Below are 23,054 nucleotides of genomic sequence, written 5' to 3' on the forward strand. Positions count from 1 at the left end.
AATAGCTTAACCATCTGACCTGGTGGCATGAGCTCCACATACACTATCCCCCTCACATCAAAACCACAAATGAGCAACGTCTTGATCTTTGATTTCACTTGATGAGCTTTCGGGAGGCCAGGTGACAATGGCATCTTCCACTGACCTGGTTGATGTTTGCTAGTGACCTTGGGGAAGAAGTCTGGGTTGCTTCGGAGCTGTTCTTTCAAAGCACAGCATGTTTCTGCTCGGCGCTCTTTTCCCAGTCAGAACCCGAGGCACACATTTCAAAGCAACTCTCCTCATTCCCAAATCTCCTGTTAAAATGTGCTGAACCAAGATCCCAGATGGTCCAGATAACATCCCCGTCTCTCCACTGGTCCCTTGGTGGTCTTTGAGCACAAGTCCATGAATTTTGTTGACATTTTCATCTGTTGGGAAAGTCGACGGACGTCCAGAACAAGGTTTGTCATTAATCGGCATCTCAATTTTTGAAACGAGAAAAACACACATACACTTGTTTTCCCCATAGCGCTGTCCTCTAGGAAGCTGCATTTAACATCACAAGTTTCGGTGGCAGCTTTCCTGAGCAAGAAACAAAATGTCACAGCTCCACGCTGTTCTCTTAAATTGGTCATCACAAAAAACGAGGACTGAGCAAAACTGCTTTCACGGAAAAATTCAGTGTGACCAAAGAGAACCTTCCCAGGTGATGCCATCGGGTGCACTAACCCTGAGCCAGTTGCTCAATGCTCACCTACTGGGATGGATGCATACTATGAAAACTCCGCCCAGCTGGGTACCCCTGGTATTGCCTTGGGACTACCGAGCATGGGTTCCTTCATCTCTGCAGCCACCAGCCTGTGGTCTTCCTGTTCATCTCCCTGCTTCCACTTCGGCAGCCTGGGCAGCTACAGGAGTCAGGAGAAGCCTCCGGCTGACACCTGACTTATGGACCTGAACTGAATTGGATGTAGCCACTTTTATGAAGACGTGGACCATTTCTTGATATAACTCTCTTTCTAGACACACAATGCAAGTGCCACTGGTTTTGTTTCTCTGGAGAACCCAACCTAACACAACATGCCGAGGATTTTTAATGTTAGTATATGCACTGGGGGAGGGGATGTAAAACCAATCTTAACAAGGACATGAAGCAAAACACCTCGCTGTCGAGAGTGAATTCCAACTCATAGGGTCATGTGTGGGCCGCGCAGGCTGCAAATCTTGACAAGAGTAGAAAGCTTCATCTTTCTCCTGAGGAGCAGTTGGTGGTTTCGAACTGCTGACCTTTCAATGACAGACACGTCATGCAAAAGAACAGACTAAATTCACTGCTAAGTCAGTGCCGACTCACAGGACAGGGCAGGACCCACTCCCCGGTGGGTTTCTGAGACTGTGACTCTTCACCAGTGCTTAGCAGCCCATTGAGTAACCACGACATCACCAGGGCTCCTGGGGTCAAATCTGGGTGGGTGTCAACACTAGTGAGAGGGACTCAAGGAGAGACCACCAACTGGCACCACCAAGCTTCCTGTCGTGGGCACACAGCCAGCGTGTGGGTGCATTCAGGGGAGCAATTTCCCATTCCCCGAAGTCCCGCCCAGTGCATTTCCTCCCCTGCGTCCCTGTGATCACAGCCCCCTGCAGGGCCAGAGAGGGCATGTCCGTCACCCCCTAGGGACTCAGAGGGCCTTGGGTCAACAGTCTGCCCTTCTAGGACTTTGCTCATTGGAACCGAGAGCACTTCCTTACCCAGCTTTGTGATCATTGCACGCGCCTGTGCGTCAAACACTGCACCAGGGACTCTGTGGACAGTCCATGGTACTTAACCCTGAAGTCAAGGAAGTCCACACACCCCAGCAGCACGGGCGTGTGAGGTACAGAGGGAGTGTCGGGAGGAACAGGAGCGTGGCTTGAGGCAAAGCTTGCAAGGGTGGGGGGTTGGGGGCACCCAGAGTGCTGGGGGGCAGAAAGGCTGTGACGTCATCCTGTCCAGTCCACGCTGTGGGTGGAGTTGCTGGCCAGCTCGGTCCAGGCTGTAGAGTTGTGAGATTTCTCTTTTGGGGTGTGTCAACGCTTGGTTGTGATTTGGGTAAAAGTTCCACTCAACAGGAGTTTCCACCCAACCATTTCTCCGTGTTTGGTCTTGTGCCCTGCCTGTAACCCCCTCAAGGTACAGCCCCCATCCCATGCCCTGCCGGCTTCCATTTCCTTTGCCCCAGCTTTCCTTTCCTGCCCCTCCGTGGCCCGGTGCTGGTGCACTGGTCTGAGTGGCGTGATCCATTGGTGGGGCCGGGATTCAGTACCAGGTTCGAAGGGTGTTTCAGGGCCCATTACCTTTTAAACTACAGGCTCCCAGACTTATTTGGCCTCCGGCACCCCCTTTTCGGAAGCAGCATTACCCCGTGGCAGCCCCCTGCGCTCTAGTCCATTACCCAGGGTCGAGCACGCCGCTGCTTCTGTACTAGGCCGCCCTTGGATCGGAATCGCTCACTTTGGGAAGACCCAATTTAAAATAAACCCTCACCTGCAGCTTCGTTCGCCCTGTTACCTGGAAGAGCCTGCACCGGTTTCAGTGGCTCAAAAAGCTTTTATTGTAAAAAGTACCAGAAGCTATTTACAAGCCCAAAGTACCGGATGAAATAGAACACATAATTGTTGGACACGTCTTGCTTTCCCATACGAAAGTTGAATGTGATAGGAATTTAAAATAAATAATCTAGAAGAATCAGGATCCGTGATTGCAATGCAGGAGTCTCTCGCTGTCTCCGGGTCACGTGGCCCCTAAGATACCAAAAGCGGGGGCTCCTGACACCTGCCCCTTGCACGCGCCGCCAGCCTCTGGCGGATGGATCTCGCTCTCTCCATAACGTCTTGCTCCGAGGGCTCCGGGCCTGGCGGTCTTCGGTGCAAGGTGCCTTGAAAACAAACATACAAGGAACAGTTCGCAGGAATGTCATTGTCTGAGGTTGGCAACGCTTTGTTTGAAAGGCAGATCAATGACGAAATCGATATTCTTAAAAACCCAACTGCTTGAAACAAACACACACACACGTCACAAAGTACCTGTTCTCGGCTGGGTCCGCTTTGCGTTCCTATGTTGAACGGAATGAACCGTGACAGAGAAATCAGTTTGGGTATTTTGGCAGCAAAAGCTTGTAGAATTAAAGCTGCCCTAACGATCCATTTGGATTTGTGCTAGATTTTAATATTTTCTTCTTTTTGAATGAGGTTTGAAAATTTGTGTCACGTTGTTACTGTTTTTTATTTCAATGTTTTTCTGTCTATGAAATCCAGGTTAGCTAATTCTAGAGGCAGTAACGGGCGTACTGGCTCTGTGGAGTGGAGTGGAGTTGGAGGAGGAGGGGGATGGGGAGGAACAATGATGAGTACAAGAATGATCAGAATGCTCTACCACGGACTGTGGATGATGGTGCAACTCTTCTTGAGCGACAGGACTACTGCACTGTGTGAGATGCAAGCTATAAGCCAATAAACGTTTTGGGGGGGAAAAAACCAGAAACAACCCAACGACTTGAACAAAACCCATCGCACCAGGCACGCAGCAGCCCTGGGTTGGTGTGCCCAGTGGAAGGAGCAGTGTGAGAGAAGTTGGCTGTGCACTCTGGCAGCCGTCTGAAATCTGGGACAAAGAAAGCTGTCTGTACCTGTGCCAGGGAGGCTTCAGAAGGTTGGCAGAGACAGGTAACATGGCAGGGATCAGACCAACCAAACACAGGGATACACATGGTAGACAACTAAAAAGGAGGCGGGGAAAGGAAAAAATAATAATAAAGAAATGGGTAGCGGGGGCACAGGGCACTAACCCACCCAAGGGGAGGGTATAATTTATATCTCCACAGGGAAAGAGGGACCAGACTTCAACCCAGTGCTCCAAGATGTGAATGCAACATGCCAGTGTGGAGTGGGGAACAAGTGGGGAGGTCTGAGGGGCTGGCCCCAATCCCAACTACTAAGTGGACACCTGCCCCTTCCCCCAGAAAAATTATTTCAAAGGACAGCATTGAATCTGCAGTTCCAGGAGGGGGACATATCTGATTGGAGCACACGGGAGCAGATGAAGGGAGAGGAGGAGAGAGTGGAGCACAACCTTGCCAACCAGGCCTTGAGGACGATGTTCCTGATTAGAGCAGCCAGTCCACAGACAGGACCACATGGCCGGCCCCACTATGAGACATGACGTCCCTCACTCAATACCAGAGACATAATGTGGGAATTGCGCCCGATCTGATCTCGCCACACTGAGGCAAAACACTAAAGGGGTGCAACAGAACAGCAAGGGAACGGAGAGGCGAGGTCCCCAGGGAATGCCGAAGGTGAACTTTGGGGCCAGGGCTTGGTGCCCCAACAGGCTAGACTGGAAAACACTCCTAAAGGCCAACAAACAGTCCTTGAACTAACTGCAAGCTTTTCTTTCCTGTGTTTTTTTTTTTTTTTTGTCATTGGTTTGTTGTTGTTTTGTTGTATATTGTTGCTTGGTTTTGCTCTGTCTTGTTTTTGTGCATGTTGTTATTTCTGTAGGTCTGTCTAAATAAGATAGGTTGGATGAACAATCTGGAGGAGAAAACAACAGGACCAGCAGTTCCGGGGGGACGTGGGAGATAGGGAGGTGGGGGGAAAGGTAGTGGTGTTAACAAGCCCAGGGACAAGGGAACAACAAGTGATCCAAAAGGGTGGTGAAGAGAGTGTAGGAGGCCTGGTAGGGCATGATCAAGGGTAATGCAACTAAGAGAAATTACAGAAATCCAAATGAAGGCTGAGCATGACAGTGGGACAAGAGGAAAGTCAAAGGAAATAGAGGAACGAGCTAGGAGGCAACGGACATTTATAGAGATCTAAATACAGACATGTACATATGTAAATATATTTATATTTGAGGATGGAGAAATAGATCTATGTGCATATATTTATAGGTGCAGTATTAAGGTAGTAGAAGGACATTGAGCCTCCAATCAAGTACTCCCTCAATGCAAGAATACTTTCTTCTATTAAATTGGCATTGCATGATGCTCACCTTCCTGACACAACCACTGAAGACAAAGCGGGTAAATAAGAAAATGTGGTAAAGAAAGCTGATGGGGTCTGGCTATCAAAAGATCTAGTGTCTGGGGTCTTAAAGGCTTGAAGGTAAACAAGCGGCCATCTAGCTCAGAAGCAACAAAGCCCACATGGAAGAAGCACACCAGCCTGTGTGATCACGAGGTGTTAAAGGGATCAGGTATCAGGCATCATCAGAACAAATAATCTTATCATAGTGAGTGAGCGGGGGAGTGCAGAGTGGAGACCCAAAGCCCATTTGTAGGCCACTGGACATCCCCTCACAGAGGGGTCTCGGGGAGGAGACGAGCCAGTCAGGGTGTGATGTAGCAACGATAAAACATACAACTTTCCTCTAGTTCCTAAATGCTTCCTCCTCCCCCCACAATCTTGATCCCAAATTCTACCTTACAAATCTGGCTAGACCAGAGGATATACACTGGTACAGATATGACCTGGACACGCAGGGAATCCAGGGTGGATGACCCTTCAGGACCAGTGGTGTGAGTGGTGATACTGGGAGGATAGAGGGAGGGCAGGCTGGAAAGGGGGACCCGATTACAAGGATCTACATGTGACCTCCTCCCTGGGGGATGGACAACAGAAAAGTGGGTGAAGGGAGATGTGGGACAGAGCAAGATATGACAAAATAATAATTTATAAATTATCAAGGGCTCATGAGGGAGGGGGGAATGGGGAGGGAGGGGAAAAAATGAGGAGCTGATGCCAGGGGCTTGGGTGGAGAGCAAATGTTTTGAGAATGATGAGGGCAATGAATGTACAAATGTGCTTTACACAATTGATGTTTGTATGGATTGTGGTAAGAGTTGTATGAACCCCTAATAAAACGATTTAAAAAAAAAACAAAGAAAGTTGGCGGAGAAATAAAATGAGGTGACCGTGGAACTTTTTCATGAACTTTCTGAAGCCTCGCATATGTCATTTTGATTCTGATGAGGCCATCCTTGTAAGCCTTGCGTGGACCATTGTCCGAGGAGAGCCTCCGGGGTTGCCCTGCGCCCTCTGACAGACCCCTCTGCTGAGGACCGGCTGCTGGGGAAGCCTATTTTCACCCACATAAGTTGGGGTTCGCGTGCTGACCCAGGAAGGACTGGTGGATTCAGAGAGGTATCTATTTAAAAACGAGAGTCCTGGTTTGTGAACTGAAGTTCTGTGCACTGTCCCACCTCCGGCCGCAGCCCACAGGCACTTACCTTCGAAACAACTCGGGTGTTGGGCCTGGCCTAAGGCCTCACTCAGCTCCTGCTCCAAAAACCACCTTCTGGACGCATCTAGATGGGCGCACTCTCTCTTTCCTGATCTCAGCTGGGACTCTCTGTCTTCAGCTTCCTCCCACTAGTACAAATCCATGGGGGAAAAAATAAATGAAAAAGACTATACCGTAATTGTGAGAAAGTGGACTCCCCAGGGGACCCTGTCCCCCACCCGGCCCAGTCCCTACGGTGCTCCTGACACATTTGATTGATGGTCCCGTGGTCTTACCCCAGGCTGTGGGACAAGTGTGAAAGCAGAGGCCCACTGGTGGGCCCCTCAGGGGCACTGAGCACACAGAGGGCCCACCAACAGTTGTCGGAATCGCAATGTAAGGGGGTAAGCTGATTTCACTCAAATACCGTGCCTCCCTTGCAAGGCTGTGAGGTTCAGAGAGGGAAACCATGGTCCCACTCAGGTCCCCACACACGGCTGTAGGGCAGCCGGACATCTCTCCGGTCCCGCCTCCTTCTGCATACACGAGGAGACCGCCTTACAGTCAGCTCAGCAAAAATAAGGAAGCAGGCCTCTGTCTCCTCCATTTGAGGGAGGTGGGGGACCACTGACCTCCTAAGGTCACCGAGTTGTACTCACTTTACCAATCAGGGCTGTGAACACTCATGTAACCCTTAAATGATGCTGTCTCCCTACACACACACACACACACACACACACACACACACACACACACCCGCAGACCAGCCTGGTGTCCACAGTCCTGGCCTGGGAGATGGGCAGCAGGCAGCCTCCACCGTCCCTAGCCCCTTGTCCCTGTGTGGAAGGCAGGGCCCCCTAGACCTCTGGGCTGAGGCAGCAAGAACATGAATCTGGACCAGCGACTTGAAAACAATATGCTGTGAACAACTCTCAGAGCGACATTATGACCCATCAGCAAGAAGGGAAATGAACATGGGCGGAAGGAAGCCGGCCGTCTAGTCCCCGCTCTCCAGGAATCCACTGCGTCCTTGGGGAAGTCCATGTCCATTGTGTCTAGGTCAGCATCTGCTGTCTTGGCCCTAGTCTTGATGAAGGGCAAGTTGCCTCCTGAAACGCCCACTGCTACTTCTGTAGGAACAGCATCTCTGCCACTTGGGAGGGCAATACCCCCTTCTAAACAAACAAACACCACACCGCTACATTCCCCAGCATCCTTTGCAACCAACTGTAGCTCCGAGCATGCTGTGGGATTTCTGCGACGGCTTAGAGAGGAGCTGGGGCTGGACTGGAAGGCAGTGAGCGCAGTTGCTTTGCAGTCTGGATTTGGCGGGTAGGGGGAACCTTTTGCACATCTGCTCCACCTTCTTCCTGCTGCCTGAGTCTCTGTGAGGCCCGTGGGAGGGCCCGTGAAAACGAGGAGGACCCCCCAGGAGACGGACACAGTAGCTGCAACTACAGACCCCGGCAGAAGCACTGCGGAGAGAGCGCCGGAGGCGAGCAGGGCTTTCTTCTGCCCTGTGTGAGCTGAGCTGGCTCTGTGCTCAGGGACCAGTAGCTGAGAGACGCAATGATGCGCCACTGCACTGGGTCAAACCGACTGCACAAGCCCCTCCTTCAAGTGCTGAAAAGCACGATGTGACTTTGAGGACTTAGGCCCGCCGGACCCAGGCCGGGGCATCTTCACGCACCTGGGTGGATAAGGAAGCTCCAGGAGCAATGGGCACATCTGGGTTCTGGTGCTGGAGGAGGCGTGCCCAGAGAACGAACCTGTCTCGGAAGAAGTACGGCCAGCACCCGATGCTCCTGGGAAGCAGGAAGCTGGTGAGACTTCACCTCACGCACCCTGGACGTCTTAGGAACGTAGCAGAGCATCAAACAGAAGGAGCCTCTCAACAAGACGGACGGACACAGCGGCTGCACCAGCGGACTCACACACGATCACAGCCGGGGGGACGGTGCGGGGCGGAGGTTCCACCGAACAACGGAGCCGGGGCCGACTCGACAGCACGGAACAACCCGGCCTTGAGAAGGCAAGCCCGGCACCAGGAAGCGCACGGGGGTGACTCCACTGTGCTCAAGGTCACTGCTCCGTGGGCTCGGGGTAAATGACATTTGCACCCAACTCCACACCGTTCCAAACCGTTTCCGTTCAAAGGATGAAGAGTTAGATGGGCCGAACACCACTTGATGGCCATCAGCAGGCGCCCCCTCAGGGAGGGCGCTAAGGTACATGAGAAAGGTGCCCTGTCATTCGGACCCCGGCTTCCTCCCCGGGCAATACCTATGAAACTCAGATGGTCCCCAAGATCTCTGCCAAGAAGAGGCGCTGCGCTGGATGACGTCAGCGTTTCGTCGCGACACGTTTCAAAGTGTAACATTTGCCTCCTGTTTCTTACCTTTGCTGACTCCGCCTCCGTCATGGCGTCTAAAACCTCCATCTCTTTCCTCCTGTGGTTCCGGAGGAGTTCGGCGACTTCACGGTAGCATTCGCTGCGCTGCACGTCATCCTGTCTCTGTCTATGTAAGGCTTGGACGCGCCAGTGCGCATCCACGCAGGCCTGCTCGGCGCTGGCCAGGTTTTCCTCCATTAACTGCAACAGGTCGGAGTCACAGACACAGGGTCAGCCACCAAAAACGAGCCACAGACACAAGGTCAGCCACCAAAATCGAGTCACAGACACAGGGTCAGCCACCAAAAACGAGCCACAGACACAGGGTCAGCCACCAAAATCGAGCCACAGACACAGGGTCAGCCACCAAAATCGAGCCACAGACACAGGGTCAGCCACCAAAATTGAGCCACAGACACATGGTCAGCCACCAAAATCGCGGCCGCCGACTCAATCATTGCCTTCAAGAATCTTGGGCTGCTGCGTTCAACCGGGCTGTGTATTGCAATCACTTTGGAAAACAGTAACGACCCTAACCTAGGAAATCCATCTCTGGTCCTTTGTCAACGTCTGTTACACTTCAAGGTACAGCCCAAGGGGAGAAGGTAGAAGCTAGGGGACGGGCGGGATTCAACAAGATCCAGGTTGCCAACATTATGGAAAAAAATCAAAAAGGAGGCAGAAGTGAGCGTAGTCCGGGCTGGGGAAACCTCTAAGAAACCTGCAGGGCTCTCCGGAGGCCCCGGGCATGGGGCGGATGTCACAGGGCCCTACCAGCTTCTCCTTCCACAAGTGGTAAGCAGGGAGGCACCTCATGGGCTCCTCTGGCCGGACTCTGTAATTCCCACCAACCCCCCCACCCCCCGCCCCCGAGGGTCTGGGTAAAAGGTGAGGGACGGTGAACACTACTGATCTGTGATCACAGAGACTTGGAGCGCTACAATAGGGATTGGCCGATTCTGCCATCCTGCCCAACAGGCCAACAGCGCCCCGGCGCGGCGGCAGGGCAGAAAGTGAGGGGCGGAGTGCAGTGTGTCCTTTGGACGCTGAGGTGCCTGTGCACGGAACCACCCGGATCAAGGGACAGAAAGCTGTGACGGCAGAGGAGCAGTGGCCAAACCAGAGCACCAGCTAGAGCGCAGTGAGCTTCCTCTGGGCCTACTGAGGCCTTCGGACATGGGGCTTGTTTCTGGTAGTCGGTGCCGCCAGGCACTAAGCGGGGAGCTAGGATTACTGACTCGGGAGCTGGAACACAGGGCTCTCACGGTCAAGGGTGTGCCCTTTGGGTGCCTATCAACACTGTTAAAAAAAAAAAAAAAGCTAGCTCTCTCATACTTCCAGAGCGCGGCAGGGGCCACGGGGCCACAGGGCCCGAGGGAAGCCTGCCGGTGGGCACACTGAGAAGATGCTGTCCCGACCAGAAGAACTGGATCCAGAGCAAGTTCCTGATGACAGCATACGCCACGGACTGCAAAGGCTGGCCGACCCAATCTGCTCCAGGATAACATCTGAGCCTGACACTGCAGAGTACACATGCTCTAAGGTTACCGGTCCCTTTGTATTTCTTGATAAGTCTGAACAAAGGGTAGGAAAGACGGCTGACTTTCCACAAAGTCACACACACGTCTCTCAAGCGTCCGGTCAATCCCGTACAACAACTACATGACCGGAGCAAAGGAGAGCCGTGACCTCAATTTCACGGGGTTCCATGGAATAATCTGCTCGGCTGGGAGACCGACCACCTCTGTACCTTCTGAGCTTTCAGGCTTTGAGTGTGCTCTGTGTCTAGGAGCTTGTGGAACATGTGTTCTTCCAGATCCACCTTCCGCCGGTAGGCATCGGCTTCCGCTCTCAGTTCTCTGGCGACATCTTCTTGATTTCTACTAAGTTTCTGTTAAGACAAAGCCCATGTGTAAGACACTGCCAAGCCACAGGTCTACAGAATCATGCTGAGGCGCAGACATAACGGTTCTTTGTTCAGACCGCTACTGTACACACCAAGAGAAAAGGGTAGGTGGTCCTCTCATTTCAGTCTGAAACGGCGGCATCCGTGGCTGCGTTCCGTGGGTCCTTCTCACCAATCAGGACCCGCTAGCAGCTCATCAATCCTTACAGTCACGTGCCAAGGCCGCTGTGTGCCAACAAGACACGAGACTTGACAGAGGTCCCGGGAGGGAAGAGTGGTGTGGGGTCTGCACCACACGTCAGGTTTTGCTTGTTTGTTTGGCTTTGTTTTGCTTTTTATTTGAGAAATGATTTTACCCAAATCTGATATACATGGAATGTCTAACTCCTCTATGTCAGAGAATATTCTCTGTTTTGTCTCGAAACAGACCCATTTCCTCAGCCCGAGGTAAGGAGAGGGCTGGAGGACATGCAGACTCGTGGTCCCTGCATGAACGGATGGGCAACAATGAGGTACCAATGGGGATCAAAGACACAGACTCTTTCGCTGCTCATAAAAATGAACAGAGCTTCCCCCAAGGGACAAATATTTAGACCCACAAAGACCCTTTTCTTGCGTCTCGCCAACTAAAAATGCAGGCAGAAGCAAATATTTACCGATGCCCTGGAGGCAGACTGGGTTATGCACTTGGCTGTGAGCCACCAGCCGCCCCAGATCGACAGCTTCAGAAACCAGTCCTATCCTGCCCCTTAGGGGAGAAAGACAGGCTTTCATTCCCTCAGAAGCCCACACGGGCAACTTCTCCTCTGTCCTGTAGAGCTGCTGTGACTTGGAACTGGCTAGCCGGCAATTAGGAGGAAATGTTTGCAGATCTAATTGCAGGTGGCCTAGCCTACCGTGCAGGAAATCTGGCAGCTACTGCGGCAGTTTTGCAGCCTCTAGCCTGGTGGCACAGATGTTATGCATTTGGCCGCTAAGTGCAAGGTCAGCAGTTCAAACCAGCAGCCGCTCTGTGGACAGGACAAAGAGGAGGCTTTCTGCCGCTGTAAAGAGTGACAGTCTCAGAAAAACGCACAGGGGCAGCTCCACCCTGTGAATCGGAACCAACCCTCTGCGTTTTGAGGGGTTTTTTCCCTTTCTTTCCTTTTCATTGGCACAGAATCCATACATCGCACAATTCAATAGTTCAGTACTATCCAGGAGCATTGTATCATTATTACCACCATCAATTCTAGAACATTTTTATGGTTAAATAATTTTCAAAATGACTTGTCCTAGGGCTCGCTCCCGCCTGCCGCGTACATTGCTTACCCCCCACCCTCACGGTCCCTGTCTCCCCAGTGAGTTCTGAATCCCAATTACATCGGGCGTTTCAGAGACGCCCCACGCTGCTGAGACAAACATGGATTGAAGGAGTACAACAAAGCCCCCACAGTCAAACACGGACCACCCCACAACCCTGCCGCCACCTCACGCTCTGCTCAAGGACACAACGGGCCTCCAACAGCTTTGGACAAACCACCCTTTCCGGCAACCGGAAGCGGCTGGCTCCTACCTTCTCGAAAAGTCTCCTCTGCGCCTCGAGTTCCAGGCTCCTCGTCTCTAGCTCTTTGGCGGCGGTCGTGATCTCCTGATCCCTCATGTAGACCTGCGGCCAAGCGGCAAACCGTCAGTGTCCACAGGCATCCGTGCCCACAGGCATCCGCGCCGTCCTTCGCAACCGACTCAGCAGTCAGCAGTCCTGCCTGATAAACCACCCCTCACGGCAGGGGACCAGAACTGGGGTTTGGAAGCCAGACAAACCGACACTATCTTGACGCTCTACTGTACTGACGTGTGGTATCTAGGAATACATAACCCGAGCGACAGTGGTGATGAGTTTTTTGTGGGAGTGGAGAGAAGCCAGCACAATACCCGTATGGTCATCTCCCCGGACTATGGGAGCAGATGGCGGGTCTTCCAGATGACAGTAACCACTGTTTGGAATGAGAAACACTTCAACAATTTAAATTTTAGTTTAATCCAATTTTGATGTTTAATTAAAGGTAATATGTATTTAGTGCTCTTTTGGGTTTAGCGTCTACGTTTTTATAAATGAAGCTCGGCAACAAGTATCTGTTGGTTTAAATTCACAGTGGACGAGTCAACCATGGGCGTGCTCGGCCTGGGACTGAGTTATTTGGCGTGCACCTTTTCCTAAAACATGATCAGTCAGCAGCTTTTATTCCTGCGTACGAGAGGGTTTCAATAGGAGACGCTCTCAACTAGAGCCTCAGGCACTGCTTAAACATACTTGGCTGCCTAAAATACCATTTCCCTTTTTTTTTTTTAGTGGTGAGAATAGAGCGTGACGTGTTTCACAAGTAAGCCCACAAACACGGGGCACTTTGCCTTCACTGTGGTTAGGGACATGGTCCCTACGGTTGCCTCGACGCCATAGGAACAGGGGGATCGAGGGCTAGGCCAGTGTGCGAACACGAGCAGAGGCTCCAAGCTGCTGTCAGAATGGGGCGGGGAAGGCAGCGACAACATCGGGGTGGGGGGGCTGGGGGTGGGTGGCAGGCACAGGCCAGATCGCGTCCCTACAAGGGCTCGGCAGGAATCTGCAGGAACTCTCATTCCAGGGTGTGGAACGGGACGTCGGAGTTCGGAGCCTGCACTGGTTGGTGGGAAGAACGTGCACTCTTACAATCAGGAGATGCCATTCACTCGTTGAGATAATTAAGTCGCACCACAGATTTTAGAAAGCAATTTAAAAGTAACGGGCTTCACCATAAAGACATACACAGAATCTCCTGCTACTTTGGGCAAGGTTCTCAGGAGGGACCGGTCCCTGGAGGAGGAGGAGACAGGCTTAGGGAAAAGAGCTAGTGGAACCGAGGCCAGGCGGGTGGCTGCACAAGCTGCGGGGACAACGGGCAGGCGCGCAGTGGTGGTGGTGCCTGCCCCAACGGCAGAGGGCAGGGCAATACTTTGCTCTGTTGTATGGGGGGGGGGAAGGGGGAGAGAGGAGGAGACGGGGAATTGGGATTACTGTGATTCAGCACTGACTCCATGCTACCTAACAACCCTAAAAAGAAAAGAAAAGGTATTTCTAATCTAGGTGAATTAAAAGTGCCTTTCCTAAAGGTTGAGAAAAGATTCAGTATTTCTTCAAAACATGCTTGAAGTTCCCTGAAATAGACTATTTCCATTTTCCAATTCTCCCCTAAATTAACCCCTAACTTCAGTTCAATCCTGATATCATCCCTAAGGGACACTGAGAAATTCTCAAAATCTATTTGGAAAACTAACTTTTGCAGAATACTGAGGAAAACTCCGAAAAGAAAGTCTAATTGGTAGAAATCCGGCCTTCTCTCCTGCCGAATGTTGCGCAGACCACCCATCAGCCTGTGTGGACCTGGCTGAGGCACACGACCAGGTGCGAGGTCATGGACATGCGTGTGAGAGAACACACTGCTGGATGGGAATCGCTGGCCAAGGGCTTGGCGACATTCCATCAATTGGAGGGGGGCAACTGACCTGCCTTTTGGTCCCCAACTCACATCTTACACTACATTTCCAGACAAATCCGGGGTTGGCCAACATTTTTTGGGGGACACACACAGTTAAGAGTGCACATATTTTCTGCATTGGGGGCCCTGGTTTCTGTCTTGACTCCAGACCTGTGGCCCCAAAGCAGTCACAGTGGGTAGAGAAACCAGTGGGTGTGGCAGTGCCGGGTACAAGCATGAGTCCCGTAAACACGTGCCAGGGACAGCGGGTGGAGAAGCACACTGTCATAAGAAAGTTCAGAACTGGATCTATGTGTCACCACAAGAAAAACATGTCCAATACCCATCATTTGAGAGAGCAGGCTGCCAAAACAGGGTGCGGGGGGAGCATCCCTTCTCTGCACACCTGCGAGAGAAGCGGGCCTTGAGACCGCCCTTTAGCGAGCGACAGACATCTGAAAGGCATTTCCTTTAGCACTTCGCCTCTGGGAATGAACGAGGGAAGCTGAAGAAGGGCCTTTTTTTTTTTTTTTTTACAGCATGTATTTTGTAAGGGGAGTTTTACTGCAGTGCCCACGAGTGAATTTCAAATGCAGAACAGAACAGTGCCCCTGTTCAAAACAGTGAGCTCCGTGGTTAGTGAACACCAACTTCTCTAGCTTTCTAGAGAAGTCACTGAGGATGCTCGTCAGCTTGACGGATGTGCCCCCCCCACCCACCCACACACACACACACACTACTGAAACACCAGCGGGAGCAGGAATGGCTAAGGGGAGGAGCCACTCATGTGCAAGGCGGCACCCACAGGCGTCCGGGGCAGAAGCCCCGCGAGGAGAACAAGGTACCTTTCTCTCGATTTCGTCGTCCAGCCGCCTCAGCTCCATCTCGCTCCGGTCCAGCTGCTGCTGCAGCAGGCGCCTCCGGGCAGCGTCTTGTAAGTGGATTTCCTTTCTCTTCAGCTCTCGCTTCACAGCTGCCAGGCTGGTGAGACAAAGCCCATCGGGAAGAATGGAGACAGCATTTCGCAACAGGGATTCAAGCGGGAAAGTAGCCTGGCTTCACAGGAAAAGCCAACGTTTCCAGTCGATGTGGGCCAACACAGGTGGCCAGGAGCTCTTTGTGTGCGACTTCCTGCCTGCTTGCGTGCTCTTTCCCAATCCAAGTTTCCGTCCCAGAAGCCCTGGTGGCATAAGGGGTCCTACGTTGGTTAGAAAAGATAAAGCGTCTGGGGCCTTCAAGGCTTGAAGTCAAACAAGCGGCCATCTAGCAGAGAAGCAACCAGCCCACACGGAAGAAGCACACCAGCCTGTGTGTGCGAGCATGAGGTGTCCACAGGATCAGGTAGCAGGAATCAGAAGACCCAAAACAAACCAACACAAATACGTATTGCTGAGAACGAGGTGGGGTGGAGCAGAAACCCCAAGCCCATCTGTAGACAGTGGGACATCCTCTCCCCTCACAGAAGGGTCACAAGGAAGGGATGAGTCAACCAGGGAGCAGTAAAGCACCGGTGAAACACAATATTCCTCTGGTTCTTTGAAGCCTCCTCCGTCCCCACTCTTATGACCCCAGTTCTGCCTTTCACTGCTGGCTACACTGGATCGCGAACACTGGCACAGATAGGTGCTCGCGACACATGGAATCCAGGTCGGAGAAACCCCTCAGGCACAGAAATGGTTGTAGTGATACCAGGAGAGGAAGGGGAAGGTGGGGGTTGGAGGGGAGGGGAGGGCAGGGCAACCGATCGCAATGACCAACACCTAACACCCCCTCCCCACCGGGACAAACAACCGAAACATGGGTGAAGGGAGACAGCGGTTGTTGTGAGATATGGAAACAATAATAATTTGTAATTTATCAAGAGGTCACCAGGGTGGGAGAGGGAAAAGAGGAGCTGGTACCAAGGGCTCAAAGACAAAGTCAGTGTTTATAAGACAATGATGGCAACATATGGACAAATATGCTTGATATAATAGATGTTTGGTTTGTTATAAGAGCTGTAAGAGCCCCTAATAAAATGATCTTGAAAAAAAGGCTATGATAACATGATAATAATTAATAAATTATTAAGGGTTTGTGAGGGAGGGGAAAAATTGAGGAGCTGATACCAAGGGCTCAAGTAGAAAGCAAATGTTTTGAGAATGACGGTGGCAACAAATGTACAAATGTGCTTGAGACAATGGACGGATGGATGGATTGTGGTAAGAGTTGTACGAGCCCCAATAAAATGATTTTAAAAAGAGAGGTCAGGGGTTCGAATCCCCCACCTGTGCCAAGAAGGGAAGACACAGCTTTTCTGCTCCGGGGAAGTTTCAGTCTTGGAAAGCCAAAGGGCAGCTCCCCTCCAGCCTACAGGTAGGTCACTTATGACCCAGCTGTGTGACAAGCCTGGCTCATGTCGATGACAAAGGGCCACGGCGACCAGCTATGCTGTTCGTGCTCAAAAGCTCTTTCCGGGTCTGCTCCAGGGACCACGCCACTGCAGCTCTGCTCTATCAGCGGGAATGGCATCAGCCATTACTTCAGGCTACGAAGGATGATACAGGTGTATTTGCGTAGAATCTCTGCAGAAGGCCCCAAGGTTGCGTTTAGTAAATCTTTTCAGTCCACATTAGAGACACTGTGTGCATTCCTCCTCAAAACTCAGAAGCTATGAAACAGCTGGGAGATGAGTGTGGCTAACATTTAGCTAAGTCTCAATACTAGTCCCAAAAACCTGAGCTCAACTCACTCCCATCGAGTCGCTGCCGACTCAGAGTGACCCTACAGGACGGGGACGTCAGGGCTCCTCTGTCATTAACTGAACATTCTTTTCTGTTGAACGTATGTTTGAGACAGCATGCCATACCTCTTCCCCTGACCTCCGGAGTAAAAACTGCGTGTTTACTACTTTGTGCCAATTTTCAAGTCACACAAATAAAATAAGTTCACTGACGGTGACCTGTGTGGCCCTCTTCTCAGTGTGTCCGTGTGCCCACTGGGACTAACAAGGGTTCCCCGTCAAGTCCTCCAACAGCCACAGCCGCCGCGTCACTTCTAAGAGTCAATGCAAAGCTCTTGTCTATTAGCTCTAGAAGTAACTACCTTTTACAGCACCCCAATTTTTGGAAAAGTGGTACCTACAGATTTTAAAACTTGAGTATCTATTTATAATGCTTTGGAAGAAGTACAGTCAGAATGCTCCTTAGCGGTAAGGATGGCAAGACTTGGTCTCACCTACTCTGTACACGCTGTCGACAAGAGGGACCGGTCCCTGGGGAAGGACATCGGGCTTGGTGAAGTAGAGGGGCAGCGAGAGAGAGGAAGGCCCCCGACGGATGAGAGGGACGGACAGGGTGGCTGTGGCCGTGGTGAGGCCGGCGCAGGGCGGGGCGTGTTCTCGTCTGTTCTACATGGTGTTGCTGTGGATCAGAACGGACTCGATGCCCCGCACAGTATCCGTCTCACTGAACTACGGCAGAAAGGTGTTTCTCACCTTACAATAAAGAAAACGAACATGTTGGCGCTAGGTCGCATATCCGTGTTTTGGGGTGGGGGGTGGGGTGGGACGAGAAAACATACCGCTGTCTTTGTTCCAGCATTTTCTCTTCTTCTCGAAAGAGAAGTTCCCGTCTTGCTTCCTCAGCCTTACGCAGGAGCTCTTGCTTCTGGTGCCAAGCTTCATCTTCAGCTTCCTGCTGGTCGACCTCAGCTTGCATGTCTTCAACTGTCTGTCTTAAGAAACAATAAGGCTTTGCTGTTCGGACAGCTCAAGGAGAAAGAGCTAAGTAATGTTCCGTCCAAGAACCAGAACATACACTGCCCATCTGATGACTGCACAGTTGAGATGCAATAAATATAAGGTGATGAGAGTTGACTTCTAGGATGGGACTATGTATTAAAGATGTTGCTAGTCTCCATCTCTCATTTGCATCAACACTTCGTAACGGAACAGCGTTAATAAAACAAACAAACAAACAAACTTCTGTTTTATACCAGATTCTGTTTCTGTCAAAGAACTGGTCCATAGTTACCTCTCTCTTAGAAAATCCAGCTCATCGTTCCGTATTCGCTCTCGCTCCTGCGTCTGGTAGTCCACAATGAACCTTGGGTACTGATTGAATACGGGGTACTGCCCCTGCGTCAGCGCGACAAAGGCAGCCAGCATGCTTGCTGGGTGGATGCTGGAGGGGGTGGTGTCCATGAGGTGGTACGCTTCTCGGACCACAACATTTATGTCCAGGTTGTTCCGGTGGTGAAAAAAGTACTGTGGGACATCAGGCGAGCACATTGAGAGTTACAACATGCAACCCCAGGGAGAATAGAAACCACGGGCCCCAACCTGCAAGGGCAAAGTTGTCTCTAAGGGTACAGTTCTGTCCCTTGGCAAGCTCGCTCGAGTTTTTCTTAACCCAAGTTTAAAAAGGAAGTTTCAATTTTGAAACGTCTAAGCTCTTAAAGTAAAACAAAAAAAAAAAAAAAAAAGAAATATCTACCTGAAAATGTGCCCTAACGGCAGCGAAACATGTGCTTCTACAGTCGGACCAGCCCCGCTCGGTGTCCCCCCTCCCGGATGCAAAGGAAGCAAACTGGGAAATAATCTAGCCTGACTCTGACAAGCGTCTGAGACGGTTTCCCGCCGTGGCTTGCTGTGCTGGCGGATCAGGGTGACACATTACGTGCGAGGGGCGTCCAGTTGGTGGAAGATAAAAGGAATTTCACAAATGTTTTGACGTCCCTTCGTATGTGCTAAGTGGGAGAACGTGATACACTTTCAGAACATCAATCTCCTTTTACAAATCACCTCTAGCGGCTTCCTTCAGCCCCGCTCCTGAGGACCACGTGTCAGAGCTTCCGGTTCGCCTGCTGCCCAGGACCAGACACCCTGACTGCCACAGGCTCAGGCTCAGAATGAACAAGGGACACAACTGCGGGGCCCTCTTCACAAAGGCCCAAGGTCATCAGGGTCTTTTCTGAAGCTCTGAGGCTGAGGCTAAGGGGCCGCTGCCGCTGCCTGTTTGTCAACTCACTGCCCGTCACAGCGTGAGGGCAGGGACCCGGCCCATTTTGTTCTGCGCTGTATTCCTGGCACTTAGCGCCAGGGCCTGGCCCAGCATAGCCCCGAGTCAACAAGCAGTTTTCCCACTCCTCCGAGCCAACGCCAACGGGAAGGCGAGACCCGCACCGACCTCGAAGTCCTGGCGCAGGCTGCAGTGCAGCAGCGGGGCTCTGGAGCAGACGCTGTAGGCGACGACGGCCATGAGCAGGAAGGCAGGGTGGTTGGAGAAGACGTTGTCGAACAGCCGCAGCCACTCCTCCCTGGTCAGCACTTCCGAGAAGACGGTTTCCAGCAGGGGCCAGGCGTACAGCTGAAAGAGAGCCAGACGTGCACGGCTGTTCCCGGGGAGCGGCTGGCTGACACGCACACGCGAGCCTGGTCTGGGCAAGTACTTCAAGCCACGTGAAAATATATCACGGCGAAAAGAACTACCGGGATTTGGCTTCTGATCACTGAAATACACTTTTAGGGAAACGGTTTAATGAAGAGAAAGAAGGCAATCCTGTTTTAAAAAAATTTAGAACGTAATGTGTCCTCTATGAAACATTTTCGAGAAAACGCTGTTTCACTTACACCAGCACCAGTGTTTACTTCTAAGATAAGCACGTGGTTAAAAAGACCTGGTGCTTCATACCTGGGCAGTGACGTCGTGAGCCAGGAAATGCTGCAGCAGCTCCTTATCCCGGAAGGCCAGCACGTTTTCTATCATACTGAGGATATTGACCGGTGGATTGGGGAAATATTCAAACCAGTGTTGGCACCAGTTGACTAGAAAGGAAAAGGGAAACGTGATCTTTACACGGCTTCTCTGCGAAGCACTTTCATATTCTTACACGCATCCTTCTTCCTGGCTTCAACGTGCTCACGGAGACAGAAAGGCACGCAACAGATTTCCTAAAAATCTACCAATCTTTGGTATGTAGAAATTTTGCAATTTTATTTGATGTCAAGTGTCCATAAGATGGGTCAGTCAGGGTGCGAGGTAGTACTGATGAAGAACACAGCTTTCCCCCAGATCCTGGATGCTTCCTCCCCCCAACTACCATGATCCGAATTCTACCTTGCAGGGCTGGATAGGGCAGAGGTTGTACACTGGTGCATGTGGGAGCTGGAGGCACAGGGAATCCAGGGTGGACGATACCTTCAGGACCAGGGGTTTGAGGGGCGATGCTGGGAGAGTGGAGGGTGAGTGGGTTGGAAAGGGGGAACTGATTACAAGGATCCACATGTGACCTCTTCCCTGGGAGAGGGACGGCAGAGAAGGGGGGAAGGGAGACTCCGGATAGGGCAAGATATGACAAAATAACAATGTATAAATTACTAAGGGCACATGAAGGAGCGGGACGGGGAGGGAGGGGAAAAAAAAGAGGACCTGATGCAGAGGGCTTAAGTGGAGAGCAAATGCTTTGAGAATGATTGGGGCAGGGAATGTGCAGATGTGCTTTATACAATTGATGTATGTATATGTATGGATTGTGATAAGAGTTGTATGAGCCCCTAATAAAATGTAAAAAAATAAAAAAAAATAAAAAAGAGCAGCCATCGAAAGGCATAATTAGTGGTCTGTCCCTTTATGGAACAAAGACGAGTAAAGAGTAAAGAAAATCAAATCTGCAAGGAAACAATTAGTCCAAAGGATTGATGAATGGACCTCTCACATCCCAGTCTCTACAACCCTGAAGCCAGAAGAACAAGATGGTGCCCGGCTCCCAGTTCTGGCTGTGCTGAAAGGGGTCACAATAGAAGGGCCTGGATAGTGTTGGGGAAGATGTGGAACAAAACTCAAAGTCATAAAAAAAGACCATGCTTACCCGGAACCTTCTCCCTCCCGCGGTAGAGACTGGTAGAAGCCTCAATTTGATGGCCCTTAGACACCCTGCAAGTCAGACAGGCAGCTACAAGGTAAACCCCACCCGCAGGGAAGGGCACGCTCCTCAGAGCACTGAACCACAGAAGACCAAGAAGGCAGCATCCTCCTACGGGTAACACTCGGAAAGCAGGAAGGGACGGGGCAGAAGGATGAATGCAAACAGGAAATGCAGGGGGCAAGTGGGAAAGGTGCTGCTTGGGGACTGCAGATGATGCCACGAAATACAACGTGTAGGAATGCATTGTTGAGTGGGAGGCCAATCTGCCCTGCAAACAAAGTCCTTCAAGCAAACCACAATCAAGACATCTGAAAAACAAGAGGCCCTCCCACAGTACTCGTCCCAGCCCTGGCGTGTTCGGGACCCTCCTCGCTCCTGGCTAGCTAAACAATGCCTTCAAAACAAGTTCCTAGTCAAGTCTTCAGTCAAGGATCAATGTCAACATGCACATTTGAACAACCTGTATTAAGCGTGAAACCTAACTCAAAATTAGGGAAGCGTGGAGGCATGTCCAGCGTGGAGGCATGTCCAGTATGACAACTACGTATTAGCAGCTATCCATCACCAAGAAACGGTATCGGGGTCTCTTACAGATGGGACCAAGAAGTAACCACCAGAACGTCTGTCACTGACAACTGTCTCGGAGAAGCTGGCTTTGGAAGCGACCACTCCTTGGCATGGGCGTCCCTGCCCGGCCGAGGTGCCTGCTCAGTGGCCGGCCGGGCCCCCGCGCTCTGGGAGCAGCCCTGCACACACCCTCGCGGGGAGCAGCAGTCTGCCTGTTCATAGCACCCGCCCCGGAGCAGCACGCTTGAGCTGTCCTTGCGCTACGCTTGGTTAGGAGAAAGAAAATGCCTCACATCATAGTGAGATTTCACTGGAAATGAAGAACAGAGTTTTGCACGACTCTTGACATGAAATATAATGTTCCCATTTCTTTTAAATAATTAAAAGTGTAATTAGTGCTTCTGCCTGGATTAGCTACTATGATCCTTTTGGGGAATGAACCAGGATATTTCTATTTTGTGACCTAATTATTCCAGTCCTCAGACTCTATCCATATGGAGTATAAATATTTATATAGGAAGGTGCTTGTGACATTGTGACTTTTCATAAGTTATAATTAGGAACCAACCAAAATGTCCAGCAAGAAGAGGTGAAACATGCACAGACACCCTGTAGAATGTCACACCAGCGATAAAAAGATTTATAAAGACGATGAAGATAAGGGAACATACAAACCGAACCACACCCTTCATCTCTGAGTCAGTTCTGACTCACAGCAACCTCTGCCGGGTTTTGAGAGGCCACGAATCTTTAAGGGAGCAGCCAGCCTCGTCTCCTTGTGGTGGGTTTGAACCACTGACCTTGTGGTCAGGCCCACGCTGACCCCGCAGCCCCTTATTCTATGATACAGGCAATACTCTGTGCTTCTCTCACGGTGGTTCAGTAACCTGGGACAAAGCTCATAAGAAAGTCAACAATAGATTATCTCTGAGGAAGAAAGATCGGAGAATTGTTTTTCTCTTGTTCCTAATGTTCTCCAGTGGTCCGTAAAAGCTGATCAAAATATTACAATGTGCTTTGGTAAAATTGCAAAAACGCTAATAAAACTCACTGCCATCAAGTCAGTACTGACTCACGGCAACCCTACAGGGCAAGGTAGTGCTACCCCTGTGAATTTCCGAGACCGTAACTGTTTACAGAGCTGCTGGTGGTTTTGAACTGCCGACCGTGCCGATGGCAGACCAATGCGTAACCACTGTGCTCCCAGGACTCCGAACGGTGCCCGAGACAGCAGGGAGACACACAGGGCCCCACCCCCGGCTCCCCTCGTTAGCAATCCTCTACTTACTGATGAGGGTAGCAACGACTTCAAAGCAGATGAGTTGATTGTTCTGGAATAACTTCACAAACGGAAATGTCAGGAGCGGAAGATAGGGCGTGTCGCTGAAGATGGTGGACCAGTTAGCTAACGCAGACAGAGTTCTGTGAGGGACAAGAAAATCACGGCCAGGAAACGCTTGTTAAAACGCAGTGGCAGAGACTGGACAGTCGCAGGCACCCGACACTGAAGGCTTTTCTGCTGACCATTTCACCTCGCACGCC

At 51.3% G+C, this 23,054-nt stretch overlaps 1 protein-coding gene across 1 annotated transcript in view; it reads right to left on the reverse strand.

Moving 5' to 3' along the window:
- Positions 1–2,565: 2,565 nt before the first annotated feature.
- TBC1D31 (TBC1 domain family member 31) overlaps positions 2,566–23,054 on the reverse strand; it is a 51,642-nt gene continuing 31,153 nt past the window's right edge. The window contains exons 11-21 of the mRNA XM_075549310.1: positions 22,801–22,934; positions 19,712–19,845; positions 19,208–19,387; positions 18,053–18,285; positions 17,601–17,753; positions 14,885–15,020; positions 12,101–12,193; positions 10,390–10,530; positions 8,646–8,840; positions 6,255–6,396; positions 2,566–2,900 (exon numbers count right to left, since the gene is read on the reverse strand). Of these exons, the coding sequence (XP_075405425.1) occupies positions 2,767–2,900; positions 6,255–6,396; positions 8,646–8,840; positions 10,390–10,530; positions 12,101–12,193; positions 14,885–15,020; positions 17,601–17,753; positions 18,053–18,285; positions 19,208–19,387; positions 19,712–19,845; positions 22,801–22,934 (1,675 nt within the window). The 3' untranslated portion in view covers positions 2,566–2,766. The remainder of the gene's footprint in view (positions 2,901–6,254; positions 6,397–8,645; positions 8,841–10,389; positions 10,531–12,100; positions 12,194–14,884; positions 15,021–17,600; positions 17,754–18,052; positions 18,286–19,207; positions 19,388–19,711; positions 19,846–22,800; positions 22,935–23,054) is intronic.

Source organism: Tenrec ecaudatus, chromosome 5, assembly GCF_050624435.1.
Source record: "Tenrec ecaudatus isolate mTenEca1 chromosome 5, mTenEca1.hap1, whole genome shotgun sequence".
Taxonomy (NCBI): Eukaryota; Metazoa; Chordata; class Mammalia; order Afrosoricida; family Tenrecidae; genus Tenrec; species Tenrec ecaudatus.